Consider the following 18,322-nt stretch of genomic DNA (forward strand, 5'->3'; position numbering starts at 1 on the left):
AATAATGGAATTATAGGCCCTAAATTAAATATAATACCTTAGACTATCTATGAAGAAAATACCTTAAGACTTTCGTAGAATATTATATACCTAATAAATATAATGATTAGATATACTGTATATGTGTGTATATATCTCTATGTGTGTAATTTATATACACAGAAATACTGAGATGTGCCAAGAAAGAAATGTGATGATACTAACATTTTCTCTCTCTTTATAGACTATAACTTGAAAACAGAATTAACAAAAACGAACACTAAGTTTTTACACCAGCATCTACTTGAGGAAAGTTAACATATTTTCTAACCCGCAAGCCACGTACATGAACATATGAATTTGTTTCTTTACAGTAGGTACGATGGTCTGATATCCCCCAAATGGCCTACTGATGATCACATTCTGAGATCCCAAGTACGGAGGTAGCAGGAGGGACTGGCTTCTTACCTTATTGGAGCTTAGGGTGTAAATTCTGTCACTGGAGTAGCTGTGGGGCAGGGGAGGGTCTGGGTAATCCTCGGCACCCTTTGCGTTCCTCTTGACAACCTCGACGTAGGACACGGGGAAGATGCCTTGTCTGTTGGTCCCTGGGATTTTACCTTCGTACCAGTTTTGGTCAACTCTTTTAAGAAGAAGAATCCTGTCGCCCTGGAATGAGCATTGGGAAAAATGCATTGTCAGTAGAGACCACAATGATGTAAAAAAAAAAAAAAAAAAAAAGTAATTGTGTTTGTTTTCTGATAAAGCGGTAGTTTTCTATTTGGAACAGTTTTCTACCTCAGGTTTTTGCTTGATCGGAAGAAAGTGAGCAAGGGTGCAGTGTTTATTAGAAAAGCATAGATTGTCAGCACAGATGCAAGCAAACCTTCCATTCATGACGTTAGAGTCCTAAGGATGCTCGGTCGATGGGAACGGGCTTATGTCTGTTTTATGCAAGTTCAAAGTAAAACAACTTGTGGAAGTCATTTCAAAAGGCAAACAGTATGGAAGGTGCCCAATCAATGGCAGGAACCTCATCTAATCTCCACTAGAATCATTGTGAGGACATGCAGGAGGAAGAAACTGTCTGAAATGGGTCACAGATGCCATCTTCTGGAAGGCATAATGTTGGATGGCATGCTGTTTTCCTTCCGTACGCTGCATGTCCTGAGAGGTGACAGAGTGTGGCACCCAAGAATATCCATAGCCATGGAGAGGGCTAATGTCCCCCTGGGTCTGATCAGGACGTTCGATACCAGCATCCCTTCTAAGTGTCACTCTGCCCACTAAGCGTTTGAGTAGCATCTTTGGCTTTTGCAATAGTAGACATTTCTATGAAGGGAGCCCCTTCCAGGAAAGGCTCTCTTTAACTCAAAGTGCTGTACGGTTTGTTAAATGTGCCGCCTCATCACCAGGTAGAACATATCAAGGAAAAGGGAATCTCCCTAAATTGCACTGATTTTCTCATGTACCCAGAACAGGCAGCTGACAGGCTTTCCTGGGGTGTCTCACACAATGGCCAATCTTAAAGTATGATCCAGAAGATGCTACCCTGTGCAGTGCTATGTGGGTTTCTGGGTTAAGTAGTACACAAGAAAGGTAAGAGAGACTTGCTGATGATGCAGAACTAGGGATGGAAGGAGAGAACTAGACCGCCTCCTGCATCTCCGAGCCGCCCTCACTTTACCAACTATTCACAGGCACGGCATATTCTAGATCACCCCAATTTACACTACCATATTTTCTGTGCTGTGTGGAGACCCGGTTGCCTCAAATGTATACATGCCATTGTTTAGCAAATTCATTTAGTATCCTGACCTGTGCAAGAAAGGAAATTAAAGAATTCCTTTTGATTTTTGTTTTCAGACAAATGACTTGCATTGGATAGCTTGCTGGAGATATGTGGGTCCATCACAAGGCTTAGCAAAGAATGATCAAAGAAACAGGATTGCATAATAGCTCTTCAAAAAGGCTTCTAGAGAGGATATATTTTCATTACATTAGGACCATTCATTCCTTAATTCCAAGATAAAGTCGAGTAATGAGTAATGAGTATAAAGATATTTTGAAATCTTGTAAATAAAATTCGCTCTCCTCTCAGGGTTCCACAGATGTGCTTCCTAGTATCCAGTAGAGGCACCAACTGGAGGGGACTCAGGGTCACAATTCTCAGGCTAAGCCACAGATAGACTCTCAGAACTCAGTTTCACAGGGCAGGGTCACAGGGAACAGAGGGAACAGTGACCCTGGACAGCCTTGAGTCTTTTGTAGAAGCTAAAGAAGACCTAGAATGTTCTAGAAAAGAAGGTAACCTAGCTCAGCTTCAGAATAGCACAGTCACCGAAAATACCCCGACCAAGAAAGAGCACAGCTAGGTTACCTTTCGCAGGGAGAGTTCCACATTTGTGTCTGCATTGAAGTTGTACTTGGCTATGGCTTCTCCAATCTCTCCGGGCTGGACTGGGGGTGGTGGTCTTGCGGGCTGCACTTTTTCCGGGGGTGTTAGTTTCTGTAAAAGAGAATAACTGTTAGTTTTGTAAACTCGTGACAACCTTTGGGACAGCATCCGCCAGGAGATAAGGAGAAAGGACATACCTCTACGTACGAGATTGGGAAAATGCCCACTCGGCCGTGGTGTTCCCCCTCATACCAGTTTTGGTCAATTTTCCTGAGGATGTAGACAGTGTCTCCTTTCTTAAATGACAGCTCCCTGGAGGAGACATGATCATGGTTACTGGACTCTTTCTGAATGAATAGCAGTTAGTGTTATGATCCATATTCTTTATTTACCTGAGACACATCTGCTAAGCTCAGTTAGATGAGGGTTTCCTTATGAGTTTCGACAAGTCACTTAATGTGATCTTGGAAATGATTTTGAAGAGCAAGTATATAGTTCACACCCTATGTAAATGATATTCTGCAGTGATATGCAATTTGAAAGAGGGGACAGATTATTGTCACCTTGCTAGTATATAGTCATATTAATGTTTATAAGCTAATAATTTGGCCTGTACTGAGGGTATTTCTAAACATCACCTACTTAAAAGTTTAGAATATACATGGGAATTATAGGCAAGTAACTTTTCTTCTAATGTGAATATAGATTCTTTCTACTGAATATATTAAAATTCTATATTCACTTAAAATTCTGGATATATTCAGTATAGGGAAGCTGCCTTATTCTCCAGTTTTCAACACTCCATCTCTCATGCCAGAGCTAGAGTCCCATTTTGATAATTTGCTGTATTTTTATTGTAATTTAAAATGCAGGCTATTGTGGACCCTATGTGAAATGAGAAGTCATCTCTTCTTTCTCTTATCTACAATTGAGACTTTTTTTTTATTACAGTTGAGCTTGTTGAATAATAAAAATAACTTTATATGAATACTTATTTAAAACACATATATGTGTGTGTTGTTCATATTACATACAAAAAGCATTCACATCTAATTTAAAATGACTAAAATTGGCTTCTTCTGCAGGTTTCAAAGATGGTTGGGTTTATGAGCCTTGGAAGTTACATAATATAGAACCACATTGGAGGTGAGAGATGTTCTTTTTATAGCTTTATTTCTTCTGAGAAAAGAACAAGAGGAGGATCATTAAGCTATACTAAGACAAACCTATTCATAGGATGAGCGGCTCACTTTCTTCTTGGCTTTGATGGGTGGCTGGTGAATACACTTTACAAAAGCTCACACAGATTGTATTAGTTTAGATACACACACACACACACACACACACACACACACATGCACGCACGCGCGCGCGCGCGCGCGCGCGCGCGCGCGCGCCCTGCGAAAATTAGGATGGTACAGGCAGGCAGTACCATGGCCTTTCCCCTACTGCAACGTGGGAGAGCAAGATTCCCTGACTCTCCATCAGGGACCTCCAGAGAAGGATGGGGTCCATGAACAGGGTGAGGGGCTTGGCACATGGGACAATTTAAATGCAGTGGTCCAGTCGTATTCCTGACCCTGTCCTCTGTGATGTGTGTCATCTTCTCTTTGAAGCTTGTTTACATTTTTGTTACTTATTTTACATTTATTTGTGTGTGTCGGTGTGTGTGCATGCCCGTGGGTACCCACACAACACCACATATGGAGAGCAGAAGACATCTCATAGGTATTGGTTCTTCCATTCCATTATATAGAAAGAAAGGATCAAGTTGTCAGGCTTGATGTCAAGAGCCCCTACCCCCTGAGCCATCTCACCGGCTCTGAGTCTTGTAGATTTTTTTCATGCTTAGACTTAGTTTTCAACTTATTGTTTGAGAATTTTATACATGTATACAATGTAATGTGTTCTGATCAAATCAACCCTCACTCCTTCCATTTTAACTTTTCTCATCTTGCCTTCCCCTTTCCCTCTTAACTTCCTGTACAGCTTCTAGTGTACCTGGAACACCTTTTGAGCCCTAGGCACACACCCTTCCTCTGTTATATAGTCTGCTATAGTACATACTCAGGAAAGACTTTGATGGCTTATCACAAAGTACAAGTAAAATAGATATACCTTATATAATTTTTTCACAACACCTTACAAAGTATCAACAGCATGTCTGGATTACAGAGGAAACACAATAATTTTTACGGTGTAGTTTGTCTCTCAAAGGCTTCACCAAGGCCCCAGCTAAGCAGTGCTATGAGGTTGTGATGGGAACTTTGAGGTGAATCCATGGGAGAATTTCTGGCGATGGGGAGGGTGGCATACTTTTGATGGAGACAGTCCTCTCCTCTATAGATCTCTACTGTGTGCTTCGTATTAACCTCCTTCATTTACCTGCCTTGTCTTTTGGATGAAGAAGTTCCTAAAGAAACAGGAAAGCAACACAGGGCTATGAAAACACCAACACTCACCACAGACAGGGCAGGACTGGGTTTTCCTAGGAATCTCTAAGCGCTGAGTGCTGTAAGATGCAGCTTTCTCTGCATGGTCCTCTGTGCGTAGGTGTTCTTGTTCATGCCACTACCTGCCCTCGGTGTAGCTGGACATACAAATGCTCTCAAGTTCCCCTTGCTAGGTAGGGATAACTACTCTGTATTGCCTTTTATAAAACCTCAATTCTTGACAGAAACATTTCTAGAAAAAATACTCTTCTCATTTCCCCGTGAAGCCCTTCTGCATTCATTGTGTGTCACTCATGTAACTGATGGGGTTTAAGACGTGGCGATTCACAGCTGAACTTGAAAATAAATTATCCTGTCCGTTAGTAATTCTAAAGGAGCTAGCTGATTAGCTGATTAGAGTGGGTTATAGAATTCAGAGTTGAGTCTTATTTGTAACACACTCATTCACACACACACCTCACAACAATAGTGAAAATGAGGTTCAAACATAGTGCATTTTTATTCCACTTACTTAGATGTCTGAGCTTTGAAATCATAGACAGCTTTTGCAGGCAATTTCTGAAAAGGAAGGTAAACATTTTGCACCAATTTAAAAAATTGTAAGATTTCACGTAAGGGCTATAAAACACATGTAATTTAAGTAATATGTGCAAGTTACCAAGAAACCAAAACCAAAACCAAAACCAAACCAAAACAAACAACAGAGCAGTGAGCTAAATGGGGGCATAGCTGATTTCATCATCAGGCTTCGCTTTAGAACTAAAGTAGGTCAATGCCATAATACAATAAAATGCCCATGAAGTCGTCTGTCCTATGTGCGCCCTTTTTGAAAACTATAAACAGACAATTGTAGAGGGCTAGCTGTTCTAACTTCTTTGGATTGACACTAGTCTGTCTGAGTCATAAGGAAAGAAACAAAAGACATAAAGGAAGTTATCATAAATACTAAATACTGACTATCCAAGAAGTAGCCTAGTTATCAAGAGGTTAGCAAAAAATATAGGAATAGAGGGTTGAGAAATCCTTTGTCTTATCTTTTAGTCATGAAGTAATACCCATGCCTGCCCTCAAACTCTTGGGCCCATGAATTTACTTGAGGCATAACATACTATGTAGCTTGTGACATCAGTAATTCCTTCACCCCATTTTTCTTCCCTTGTGATTCTGGTGAGCATTAACACAACTTGGGCAAATTCTGACTTTGTAAGGGTCCCACAGGCTATCTTAGAAGCTGTCAGTCAAAGTCCTTGTGGCTTCCAAGGCAGTTGGGAACAGGCGTTCCAGTTCTGGTTTAAGGATGATGGAGCAGGAGTCACTGGTGTATGAGAACTTCTCAGTGCTACAAGAACTTGATTGATCAAAATCTGTATCTATTTTTAGGTGGGTGGGGGTAGGTGGGTGGGTGGGTGTGATCTGTACAAGTACCCACCCACCTACCCCCACCCACCCACAAAGCAGGGCAATTAGAACTCTATGGGTTCCCGAGTACCAGGTCAAGACTCAGAAAGGGCTCACTGCCCAAAGTGCATTCCAAAGAAGAAATGAGTAGAACATGGGCCCTAGACTCGGCCTCTAAGCAGTCCGTTTACAGACTCTCGTGGCTGCCTGGTTTTGGTCTCAACTATTGACTGATTTGAGTTACATATCTGACTGGTAAGTGCTTTCTCAGAAGGTCCTTTAAAAACAGTCCAATACTGTTCAACTAACCACCTCTTTTTCTGGAGTTCCTCTTTGTTCCCGTGATGCACTTCTGCCCAAGTCAGTCAAAGTAGATGAGTAACTTCTAGGGGACTCATGATCTGTTGGAAAGGATGAGAGGAGCCAGAGTGAGATTGTGCTTTGTTGAAAGGACACTGGCTAGCCACTTGCCCTTGTGGCAATTATTTTACTCTCAAATTTGGAGACATGTTGTTGATGAGAACATGGATGTAAAACTCACAAGTAACTGTAAAGTAATGATGTAAGACACACACTCACACACACACACAAATGAAGAAATACACAAACAACAAATATTCTAATCATATATAAAATATTGACAATTAATTACACTGCAATACTTGGTGTAGATGATTCCTAGTTACTGGGATTTTCACGCTCCAAATTTATCATGATTAATATTTCTATTCTTTTTGGTTCCAATATATAATTATTACTATAAGATTCAGAAAGAATGGAACATTTAAAAGTTACACATTTCTAGAAGCAAATGTTTGTGAAATACAATCTCAGAAGTGATGATAAGAAGAAAGATAAAATATGAACATGATAGGACTATAGTCATACCCTACCCAGTGCATGCATGTGTGCATGTGTGTGGAATGTGGGTGCTTGTGTCTGTGTGCATGTGTATGTGTGTGCATGTATGTATGTGTGTATGCAAGCATGTATGTTTGTACACGTGTGTACATGTATATGTGTGCCTGTGTGAGTATGTGTATGTATGTGTGTGCACACATGTGTGCATGTACATGTGCATACATGTAAGTGTGTGCATGTGTGAGTGTATGTATGCATGCATGTATGTGTGCACAGATATGTGTATGCTTGAATGTGTGTTATTACTGTTTGTAAATACTTATTGAGCCTTAAGATTCCATACCTTTTATGACTTTTCCTTGTACATGAATGTTCAACTAATCAGAAAGTAAAATAGTTATTCCAGAAAGCAAAAGGATAACCAGAAAGCTTCATATGAAGTTACCAAATTGCTTATGAAATACTGAGGCCTTTTTCTCACTAAAACAAATTATAAATAGTTACATTTAAACATGACAACTGCAAGTCTCCCTTTCAGTTTCTTAAACCTAACACAGTTGTGTGATTTGCATGCAGGATGTTACTAAAGGTATAAAAGTATCCAGCATCATCATAGAATTTTACTTGTGCAACTGGGTCAAAGTTTAAGAAAATATTTACTCACTTTAACAAATATAAATATGTTGAATACTACAAACCATCAAGATAATTTTTATTTGTGTATATAGTATATTTTTTTAAGTGATTTAAACTCATGTTTTGATAATGTACTATATATCAGGGTATCAGAAAACTGAAGAAGGTAGTTAAAAAATTGGATTACAACTTGTTTCAGTTTAAATAGAAAGTGTTTATCTAAGTTTTTGAATTTGAAATTTATTTATCAAGTAAATTAAAAACTATACTATTAATATTATTAAATCATGATTCTATCTATTCTATCCTTTATATATGACATTATTTTTGTGTATGGGTTTTTGTCTGCATGTATGTCTGTGCACCATGTGTGTGCAGTGTCTTTGATGGCAGTCTTTCCCTGGGTTTGGAGATATGGACCATTGTGAGTTACCATGTGCACACTGGGAACTGAACCCGGGTCCTCTGGTAGATAAGCAATGACTGTTAACTACTGAGCCATCACCTCATCCCTTTTTATTCTAATTTATTGTTTTCCAGCATGTTGTACAGTACAAATTAAAGTGAAGGTAAATACCAATAAGTAAAATTGTTCAGTCGTTAGTAACACTTTTGTGGTTTTTTGCCATTAGAAATTATATTTATGTTGTATATTTTTAGTTAACAGGGCTTTGACTTCTCTTGCTGTTACTGTAATCTGTGTCATAGTGAGAAACTTTATCCTCTTTGCCCTTCAATTTCTCAATTGTAAAACAGCACTTATAATAATACAAATCCATTGGCTCATGTTGGTTTCAGTTGGACAATGCATCTAGCTAAAGCTCTCTGCAGTGCTAGAGTCTAAAGCCTTGCTACTGACAGCCCACTCCCAAGTCTGGAAAATTTACTCCAGCCTCATGACATGTCTGTCCTAAACAGATTCACTTGGGAAGTAGCTAAAAGCACCAAAGTATGCTGTTGTAAAGTTATGTTAACTTCAGTAAATACCTCTGGTTAGAACTGTCATCTGCCTTCTAACACTTGTATTAACTGTGAAATGGACTTACTCAAGAGTCATGTTTAGCATAATCCAATTCACATTTCAGTACAAGATTATCCTAACAGAAATAGCAAGTGCGTATATCAAGAAGAAAATGAGATCCTTAAATGATAGAAGTCATATCTATATCTAAAAGGTAGATTTACAAAATTCCATCCAAATTGTGCCCTTTATTTTTCAAATCGTGCCCTTTAAATGGAGGGAGTTATTAAACAATTTGTGGGGACCAACTTCTTTGAGTGAATAAGTATAGTGTTCTAAGGTTAATATAAAAATCTAAGAAAAGTCTATGAAACCACTGGCTTTGGTTCATAATGAATCTAAATATATCTTAGGGATACATAAATTGAATTATAGTTTTTGTCTTGATTTAGCCTTTTGAATTTGAGAGGTGATTATTTTAGGATATTAGATAGCCAAAGAAAATGGGCTATTTTGCTAGAAAATTGTTTTCTGGATTTGAATCAATGTCTTGATTTGAAGCTTTCCAGTTATATAGCCTGCTTTTTAAAAACATTTTGATCTGCTGTTTGTGAAGCATGCTGTATAGCATTAGTAAAAGTAAATACAGCCTTAAGAATGTGGAGATTTATCATTTCTTTTCTTTTTATCTTTTTTTTTTTTTTACAACATCCGACTTGTTTTTATCCTACTATTAAGTGACAAATTTGAGCTTTCTTTTAGTTTTAAGTGAGTAAATGTTTGTGAATTGATGAGTACTTGCAGCCAACACATGAATGTCAAATAGCACACAGGCAAATGGGAACTACCTAGTCAAACACGCCCGCACCACACAGCTCTTTCCTTGGCAACACATAATGACGTCACGTGGTCTCAAGGCTCAAGAGTGATGAGATGCAGGATGGGAAAAAAACGAATACGAGAAAGGATGGGATCTGTGCCACGTGAGACAAAGAAAGAAAAGAGCATCCACCTTGGAGGCTCAGTGCACTCCCATAGTCCTGTGCGTGGTAGTTGCTGGTTGTGTCCACGTCAGGGAAAGAGGCACTGTGAGGCATTCTCCCACAATCATTTTGGTACAGGGGACAATGACTAGCACCATCTGGAGGCAGTGGGTGGAAAGGCTGGTGCATGGGGCTCCTTTTGAGAGCATGAAGAGATGAATTTCTTTCAGGAATCTGTGGCAGCAGTTCACTGATAAGCCTGTGCAGGATGCTGTTGTCTGGCAAGCTTCCCCTCCGCTTTTCGGCTTTTATTTGGTCGCAAATGTCTTTAAGGGCAGAGTCCAGAGCCTCAACTACTGAGGCTTTGCATTTTGCCTGTTCAGTCTGTTTTTTGGGAGTGAGGATTTTTTTCCTTCGGAAAGGCACAGGGCTAACTAGAAATGCAAGCTTAGACAGGCCAGGATCCATTTCTTGCCTTCTGGGTCGGTCCATGTTTTCATGCTTAGCTCTTTCGTGTTTTAGCATTGTGGTAAATCGAGTGTAAGAAGCCGGGCATCGGCCTTTGCAGGAGCTGATGAGGTGTCGGTGATGGTGGTGGTGATGGTGGTGGTGATGGCTGGATCCATAGAAGCTTTCAGAGGATGTGAATGAAAAGTGGTCGAAGTCACTTTCACTACAAAAGGACGACCCTTCGACGTGAACGTAGTCGCTGTGGTCGGACACAACCCCATCTTGGTCACTGTCGGAAAACTCCATGTGTGTTCTAGGTTGCTCGTCGCTGGTGACCTCGATGTGGATGGGCACCAGGGTGTTAGACTTGCAGCTTCGTTGACCCTGAGAAGGGTGTCGAACCTGAGTTTCTTCCTCCAGCAGAGACTCGATAGAAAATCGCCTCTTGGGACACAAACCGTTTTGTGGGGGTTCTAGGGTTATAGGAGATAACATTTCATCTCCTAGATTGGGCATAGACTTCGACTTCTGAATCAGCTTTTCAAATTCCGAAATGCGAGTGGGCACCACGTCCCTGGGTACCTCCTCGGTGGAAGACTGGCTCCATCCGTGCAGCAGCCCCCTGTGCTGTTGCTCCTTCTCGTACTGCAGGATCCTGGATTTCACTGAGCAAATGACCTCTGAATTCATCAAGTCCTTGCGGTTGATGCGATGCATTTTCTTGTACATTTTGAGGAAGCCTGGGGCATTATGGGCTGACCTGTGTTTGAGCCTAGATCTGCTGTTCCCGCACACTTCCTGGATGTAGGGGGACGCCCATGTCATGGGGCAGCTCTCTTTGGAGTCTTCTTCACACAACAGAGAACCCATACTCTCTGACTTGGTTTTAGGGTCTGGGAAGCTGTCGCAGTCGTCATTCAGGAGATCATCGCAGCTACGTGACTTGATTTTGGGGGAAACGGTCTCTTCAGTGCTACTCCAGATCTCTGCATTTTGCCGGGCCATTTGCCAGCCATTCTTGAAAGTGATGGCCCTTTGCGAGTCCCCGGGGACATCCAAATGCTGTCTGTAAGCGTTGCAGCACTCTAACTCACCAGAGGGGGTGCCATTGAGCCCCGAGTAACTGCAAAGGGGCGGACACATTTTGCTATCATCCCCACCTTTCAGTCCAGAGCGGCATGGCAGGAGAAAGACATTTGGAGAAGTTAAAAGGTTCGCAGAGAAAGGAGAGCATGTCAATATTAGCACAGCAAAGAGAAGGCAGTTAGTTAGTGTGGGTTTAATATAGGCCACCTTCACACACATAGCTTTAATTTCAGAGGGAAGCAAGATAATATTTTTCAGTGCAACTTTGTAGACATTACAGTGAACACAATCACACATGAAATGCACTTGGTATAGCTAACACGTTTCTATTGCACAATTCAATTGTCTTTTAGCCAGCAAGCCATGTCCAGACCATAACTCTATCTATAATGCTAACACATGACATTCTCTCTCTCTCTCTCTCTCTCTCTCTCTCTCTCTCTCTCTCTCTCTCTCTCTCTCTCTCTCTCAACAATGTATACATTATGATCTTTCCAAATTGTCAATTCATTCAGTTAATATGTAATGCTTGGGAAAGGAAGTTGATGTAAGAAAAATACTTAAAATTAGCAGGATTCTTTTACAATTTGGATTGTATCTGAGAAAGATGAATCCACAACATTTCATGACTGACTTGTTATTTAGGGTATTTGCTGGCATGGCTGAGCAGAATATAACGAAGGTGTGTTAGTTAATGAAGAAATCACTTTCTGAAAGTTAGGTCTTAGACAGGCCAGCTGCTTACCCACACAGAGACCAGTCATCATAAACAGTGTCTTTTGCACACACACCAGCTACTGTTTCCCTTTAACCAGTGCATGGCAACAGTTTTAGTGCAACAGTTGTTATGTAAACCTGACTCTGCCCACCTTCACAGACACCTCCCTTACAACTCATTTTCTTTACATGCATTTAAAACCCATTCTGTCCTGTTTCAACTCCTGGACACTGGAGGGACCCCAAATTTGGCATGCTCCTGGATCAATAGATTATGGTTCAAAAGAAATTAAAAGGATCCAAGTAATTTACCAGAGACCCAAATGAGCCACCGTGTCCCTTCAATGTGTAGGTTACTACTGTATTTTCAAAGCAGAGACAGGCCATCTGAAAAAGTGGCTAGTCTTCCTTCTTTCTTTCCTTCCTCCCTCCCTCCCTTCCTTGTTTTTTCTTCTCTCTTATGTATGTTACATGCATGTGGAAGTCAGAAGACAATGTGTGTGTGGAGGGGGGTGTGTCTGTTCTCTCTTTTATCAAAAGAGTCATGATCATACTCAGGTGGTCAGGCTTGGTGGCAAGTGCCCTTACCCAGTGAGCCATCTCACGGTTCATGGCCACTCATTCTAAGTTTTGAACTTGAGGCTTTAAGCCTATATGTACTTATTATGGTAATCCATTGTGGACCACCGTGTTACATGGGAGAACGTGATGCTCCATCATACAAGTGAAGGTTGAACGAGATCGAGTAAATGACTAAAGGCATGACTTAAACAGATAGCTTTTTAATCCAGAATTAAAGCGTCCCATTGCATGTCTTAGGCCATATTTTTCTGTTGCTATTTTTAATTCTTATTCTACAAATTAATTATTTATAATAACATTAGAATATGTAAGTATGGAAAAGCCTGCAATTGCTATTTCTGTAAATATGACAACATATTGTTTAATACTTTGGGGTTTTAAAGAAAATAAGAATAACTATTCTGTTTTTGAGAAAATAGTAACCTGTTAGTCTGAGCCCTTTTTATTTTTTTCCAGACAGGGTTTCTCTGAATAGCCTTGGCTATCCTGGAACTCACTCTGTAGGCCATGCTGGCCTCCAACTAACAGAGGTCTACCTGTTTCTTCCTCCCACATGCTGGAATTAAAAGCATTCACTACTACTGTATGGCTTGATCTGAGTTCTTTAAGACACTCAAATGGCTCACCAGTTTGTAGTAGACTGAGTAGGAGTAATGCTTTGCTGGGAAACTGTATGTGCTTCAGGACACTACAAGTAAGGACAGCACAGGCCATGGTCACAGGATTGGCCTGTCCCCACACTCTGGACTAAACTGTGAACTAGCAAGCTATGTTCATTTATCATTGCTCACCTTGTGCTCTCGAGGGAGAGGAAGGAGAAGAGCTAATGAAAGACTTTGTAAAGGTGGAACTTGATCCTGGGAGGTCCGCCCGGCCAGGGCTGGTCCTGCTCGAACTCTGATCCCCCAAGCCCCGGAGTGGGCCCACTGCAGGTTCACTCTTTCTCCGTTTCCTAAAGTCACCGGCCATGCTTGCAGAGCTGATAACAGATGGAGTAAGTTTGGTTGGCTTTGGAAGAGGTTAACACATGCACAAGAAAACTGACGATCACATCAGACAATGACATAGCACCTAACCTCGTACTCACAAAGCTGCGGAGTGAGAAATGGATTCCTCCACATTCAAAATACATTCTGTAGGAGTGGCCTTTTAAAAATGCATGGATCTCATTTTTAAAGGGAAGTTTCAAGCTGCAGACTATCTGACTGGACTGTATAGACTCTTTATAACCATGGATTAAACCAACTATGCACAGGGAATATCAAGGGATTGCTGCTGAACATGTACAAAGTTGTGCTATTATTTCCCCAAGTGATCCATGATAACAGCCACTTGTTTAAGTTTTACTCATTTTTATTTTATGTGTTATGAGGGTTTTGCTTGCATAGATATCTGTGTACTACACTTAGTACCTGGTGTCCATGGAACTCAGGAGAGGGCAGAGGATCCGGTGGAACAAGAGTTACAGATGGCTGTGAACCGTCGTGTGGGGGCTGGGAACCTTTGCATGAGCAGCAAGTGCTCTCATCTAGAGCCCTCTCTCTAGTCCCAATATCCCCTTTTAATAGCATCTGTGTTGCATGAGGCATTATACACATTTCAGAGTATACAGGAGGCTATGAGTAGGTTCTCTGTAAGTATCATGTCTTTCAGAGGTGGTAGATTTTAGAATCCATGGTGTATCCTAGGAACCAATCCTCTGCAGAGATCAAAGACAATCGAGCAGAGCACTCCTCTGTACCCTCCCCTTTCTTTTAAGCTGCTGCTGCTGCTGCTTCTTTCCTTCCTCCTTCCTCCCTCCTCTTCTTCTTCTTTCTCTTCCTCATCTTCCTCCTCCTCCTCCTTCTTCTCATCGTCTATGGACACTTGTAACAGCTAGTAGCCCTATCTGGACATGCCATCTCTCAAAGTCTGTCGTTGACATATCAGGTTCATGCCATCCTTAGGGATTTATAATGTGTGATGAGGTATGTCTATTATGAATGTGCCTTGTAGCAGACTTTTACTCTCACAAAAGATCCCTTGAGTAACCTTTTCTAATCTGTCCCTTTTCTCTTTATGTTTCCTAAAAAATCATAGAGAAGCCCCCTTCTCTAAATGCTACATAGTTGGAACCACAATATGCAATCCTTTCAGGTTGGTTTCTTCTCTGTAGTAATTTTTTTATCCATGTCCTTTAAAAAATAAATTATTTTGTGGGGCTGAAGAGATGGCTGTTCCAGCACCCACACTTGGCAGGTGTTTATACATTTTATCACAACTATTTGTAACTCCAGCTCCTTGGGCTCTAATGCCCTCTCCCTGGCTTCACAGATACCTGCATGTAACTGATGCACACACATGCACTCAGGCACACACACATCAAAGAAAACAAACACTGTTTAAATTTTTTACTTTGTTAAAGCATCTCATGTCATCTGGACATGAGGCTAAAGATGACCTCGAATTTCCGACTGTCTACTTATCACGTGGTGAGATCACAGGTCTGGGTCACCATGTGTCGTTTTTATTGTGGCATTGAGGACTGAACCAAGGGTTTCACACATGGTAGGTAAACACTCTACCAAGTTTATTATGTCTCAAGCTTTATCTGTGCCCTTTGGTCTCTTGATAGCTTATATCTTTTTATTGATGAACAATATTCTATTATATAGATGGGCCACAGATTCTTTTTTTTTTTCCTGAGACAGGGTTTCTCTGTATAGCCCTGGCTGTCCTGAAACTCACTTTGTAGACCAGGCTGGCCTCAAACTCAGAAATCCTCCTGCCTCTGCCTCCCAAGTGCTGGGATTAAAGGCGTGCGCCACCACCGCCTGGCATGCTACAGTTTCTTTACTCGCCCACTTACCTAAGAAATAACATCTAATAACATCTTCATGGACTCTAGGACTTGGCAATTTTGAAAGAATTGCTGCAAACATACAAATGCAGGTTGGATCTCTCTCTCTCTCTCTCTCTCTCTCTCTGTGTTTATAATCACCCCTTAAAGTACAGATTTCTGTGCAGTGAACTTACTGTTCTTGAGAATTCAGTGTTATGATTTCTATTTGAATCATGTTTTTTTTTTAATATATAAAAATAGTTCTGACAACATGAATCTATCTAAAAAGAAAGTGCCAAAATAGAAGAAAGGACCATATAAAAGGAAGCCATCTAGTAAAAGAAGTCTTTTTTACCTTAAGGATTCTCTTTTTCTTTCCTAATGTGTTCAGAAGAATTCCCATATTGTCTATTTAAATCATGAGTGATTAAAAAAATAGAATCAGCAAGTAAACTGTCAAAAATTCCTTTCACACAGTTGTGGAAAACGGTGTTGATGGTTTATAAAGAAAGGGAGGGTTTTTTTTTTTTTTTGATCATAGTTTTGAGTAGGGTATCATTTAAGAAAAGCATTTACAAGTGATTGAATACACACCATGAGACCTGGTACTTAAAATAAGAATGCGACTTAAATGATTATTTAATGAAATGAGTATTTCAGCAGGGAAGGTGACTATTGAAAAAGCAATTGCTGGCACGGAATATTCCGTTAGTATGATATCACCAGATCCTTACCTGCTGGGTCTTTCCAGGCTTCTGTCTATGGAGGACTGATAGATGGAGACCTGGTAACACAGAGGAGTAGTCCCATGAAAAGAATTACCATAGCAAATTTCACTGATTTGTCACCATTGAGTTTTGCATTCTAAAAGGAATACTCTAAAATATTGCAGTTAAAAGAATCATTTATTGTGATTACGAAAATGTCTTTCCAAAGAGAAACCATGTCCAAGTTCTCTTTTAGTAGAACACACTGCATTCTGTGATGTAACACAACTTCTAAGACATACATTTCATCAGGAAGAAAAAACAAACAAACAAACAAACAAAACAGCAACATGATCACCAGGAACACAGGACTGAAGGAAGGGGCTAAGGTGTCTTCAGCTTTAACTTCAGGCTCTCAGCAACTGCTAATTAGGAACTTCTTACATGAAGGACTGGCTTTTATTTTGTGTAAGACAATAATTGAAGTTCACTTTAAATCCTTATAAATCATAAAGTGCTTTATAGTTTCATTGTTAGTGCCAGGTGTTATCTTGAAAATATAGTATACAAGCTGAGCTTGGTAAGCCTTTCCTCTACAAAGGCATATGCCATGACATCTTCATAAAGCTCACAGAATTTGATTTGTAATCACCCTAAATTACCCGAGACTTCAGCCTGGTACAGGTTTATAAATCTTGAGCAATTTGAATTAAATTTATCTTAAATTCCTATATGTAGAAATATTTTATCAGAATATAAAAACCTATTTAGATGAAATAAAGACCTCACTGTAAGTAATTTCTACTATTCTTTCTCATTAACTGGCAAATATTGTGAGTTTCCCATCAAAGCACTAGGCTGTGGCTTTATGATTCTTATGTAGATCAGTCTGACAAGCGTTCTACCTAAAGTTTATTTTAATTATATATTACTGATTGAGAATGGAATCTTACCCATAATCAAACAAAAATATCTATGGCACGAATCTATTTCTTCTTTTCTCTAGACAAATTAAGAATAGTTAATATTTGTACCTCTTAGAAAATTCTGAGATTGCTATGTTCTCAGCATACATAGGAAAAGAAAGAGGCTCTGCTATGTTCATAAGTTCACATGATTATTTGAATTTGTGTGAATTGGATACAAGAAAGTAAGGAAAGCATAATATGGAAGAACTGTAACAAGTAAAATCATGTTAGGTAATTCTGCATGTTTGCAGAAATGGCATTAGGGAGTGAGTGTCAGAGCAGTGCCATCTGCAGGTCACAGGTTTTATGGGACAACCTGACACACAGTTGGCCACTAAAAGGGTCAAATTCAGATGCTCTTAGAATATTCCTAGAAAGATCAGAAATATGAACCCGCAATGATGATAGACATAGACACTATTATAGTACAAAATAAAACACTGTATGAGAATTGATAGTATTTCAGAGTTAAGACAAACTGTAATGATTCTTCCTTGTTCTGTTTTTTTTTTTAATATATTGCAAACAAGATAATACCAGTTTAAAAAGATTTTTAAAAGCACAGTTTTGTGTGTGTGTGTGTGCGTGTGTGCATGTGCACCATGGTATATGTGTACTATGCTATGTGTGTGGAGGTCAGAAGACAACCTGAAGAAATCAATTTTCTTCTTACACAATATGGATTCTGGATATTAAAGTCAGGTTAGAGCTGAGCCATCTTGCGGGTTCAGAAAACCAGGCTTTGACTTTGTATCGTGAGAGAAAGTTCAGTTGCCAATTATAAAGGAATAATAAAAATAGATTAATACTTAAGGTGAAACCTTGTATGATTATTATAACACTCCACCTGAAAAAAAAAAAAAAAAGAAAGAGTCCCCAGAAAAGAACTAGCCCATTTTACCCAACACCATCTATCCCTCATTTGCACAGGATGGCTGTTTTAACATGATAGAAGGGCATTTCAAGGACTGGCAGACATTAAATCACCATTTCTGCTAGGTAGTCATTGATTACATTCTGCAAACAGGTCCTTAACTCATCTTTGGTGAAATGGCTCAGTGGGTAAGAGCACCCGACTGCTCTTCCGAAGGTCCAGAGTTCAAATCCCAGCAACCACATGGTGGCTCACAACCATCCACAACGAGATCTGGCACCCTCTTCTGGAGTGTCTGAAGACAGCTACAGTGTACTTATATATAATAAATAAATAAATCTTTAAAAAAAAAAAGAAGTGTTTCAAATTAGCAACATATGGGTTTCATTCTGATATTTGCAAACAAATGTCTCAGTTACATTTGATTTAAAAAATGTCATTCGTAGTA

The 18,322-nt window shown here is 39.9% G+C and overlaps 1 protein-coding gene across 26 annotated transcripts in view; it reads right to left on the bottom strand.

The window, feature by feature from the left end:
- The window catches only part of Sorbs2 (sorbin and SH3 domain containing 2), a 136,463-nt gene that overhangs the window by 21,728 nt on the left and 96,413 nt on the right, over window positions 1–18,322 (bottom strand). For 13 of the 26 annotated variants that reach the window (XM_085843974.1, XM_085843983.1, XM_085843984.1 and 10 more), the window contains 7 exons: window positions 16,060–16,109; window positions 13,296–13,483; window positions 6,541–6,629; window positions 5,342–5,388; window positions 2,575–2,689; window positions 2,360–2,488; window positions 448–648 (listed from right to left, as the gene is read on the bottom strand). In XM_085843974.1, coding sequence (XP_085700100.1) covers window positions 448–648; window positions 2,360–2,488; window positions 2,575–2,689; window positions 5,342–5,388; window positions 6,541–6,629; window positions 13,296–13,483; window positions 16,060–16,109 — 819 coding nt within the window. Of the gene's footprint in view, window positions 1–447; window positions 649–2,359; window positions 2,489–2,574; window positions 2,690–5,341; window positions 5,389–6,537; window positions 6,630–9,698; window positions 11,280–13,295; window positions 13,484–16,059; window positions 16,110–18,322 lie in introns of all 26 variants that reach the window. The other 13 variants (XM_085843980.1, XM_085843977.1, XM_085843975.1 and 10 more) reach the window with 2 other exon arrangements.

Source organism: Mus caroli, unplaced genomic scaffold (assembly GCF_978045245.1).
Source record: "Mus caroli unplaced genomic scaffold, Mus_caroli_1 scaffold_10, whole genome shotgun sequence".
Classification (NCBI taxonomy): Eukaryota; Metazoa; Chordata; class Mammalia; order Rodentia; family Muridae; genus Mus; species Mus caroli.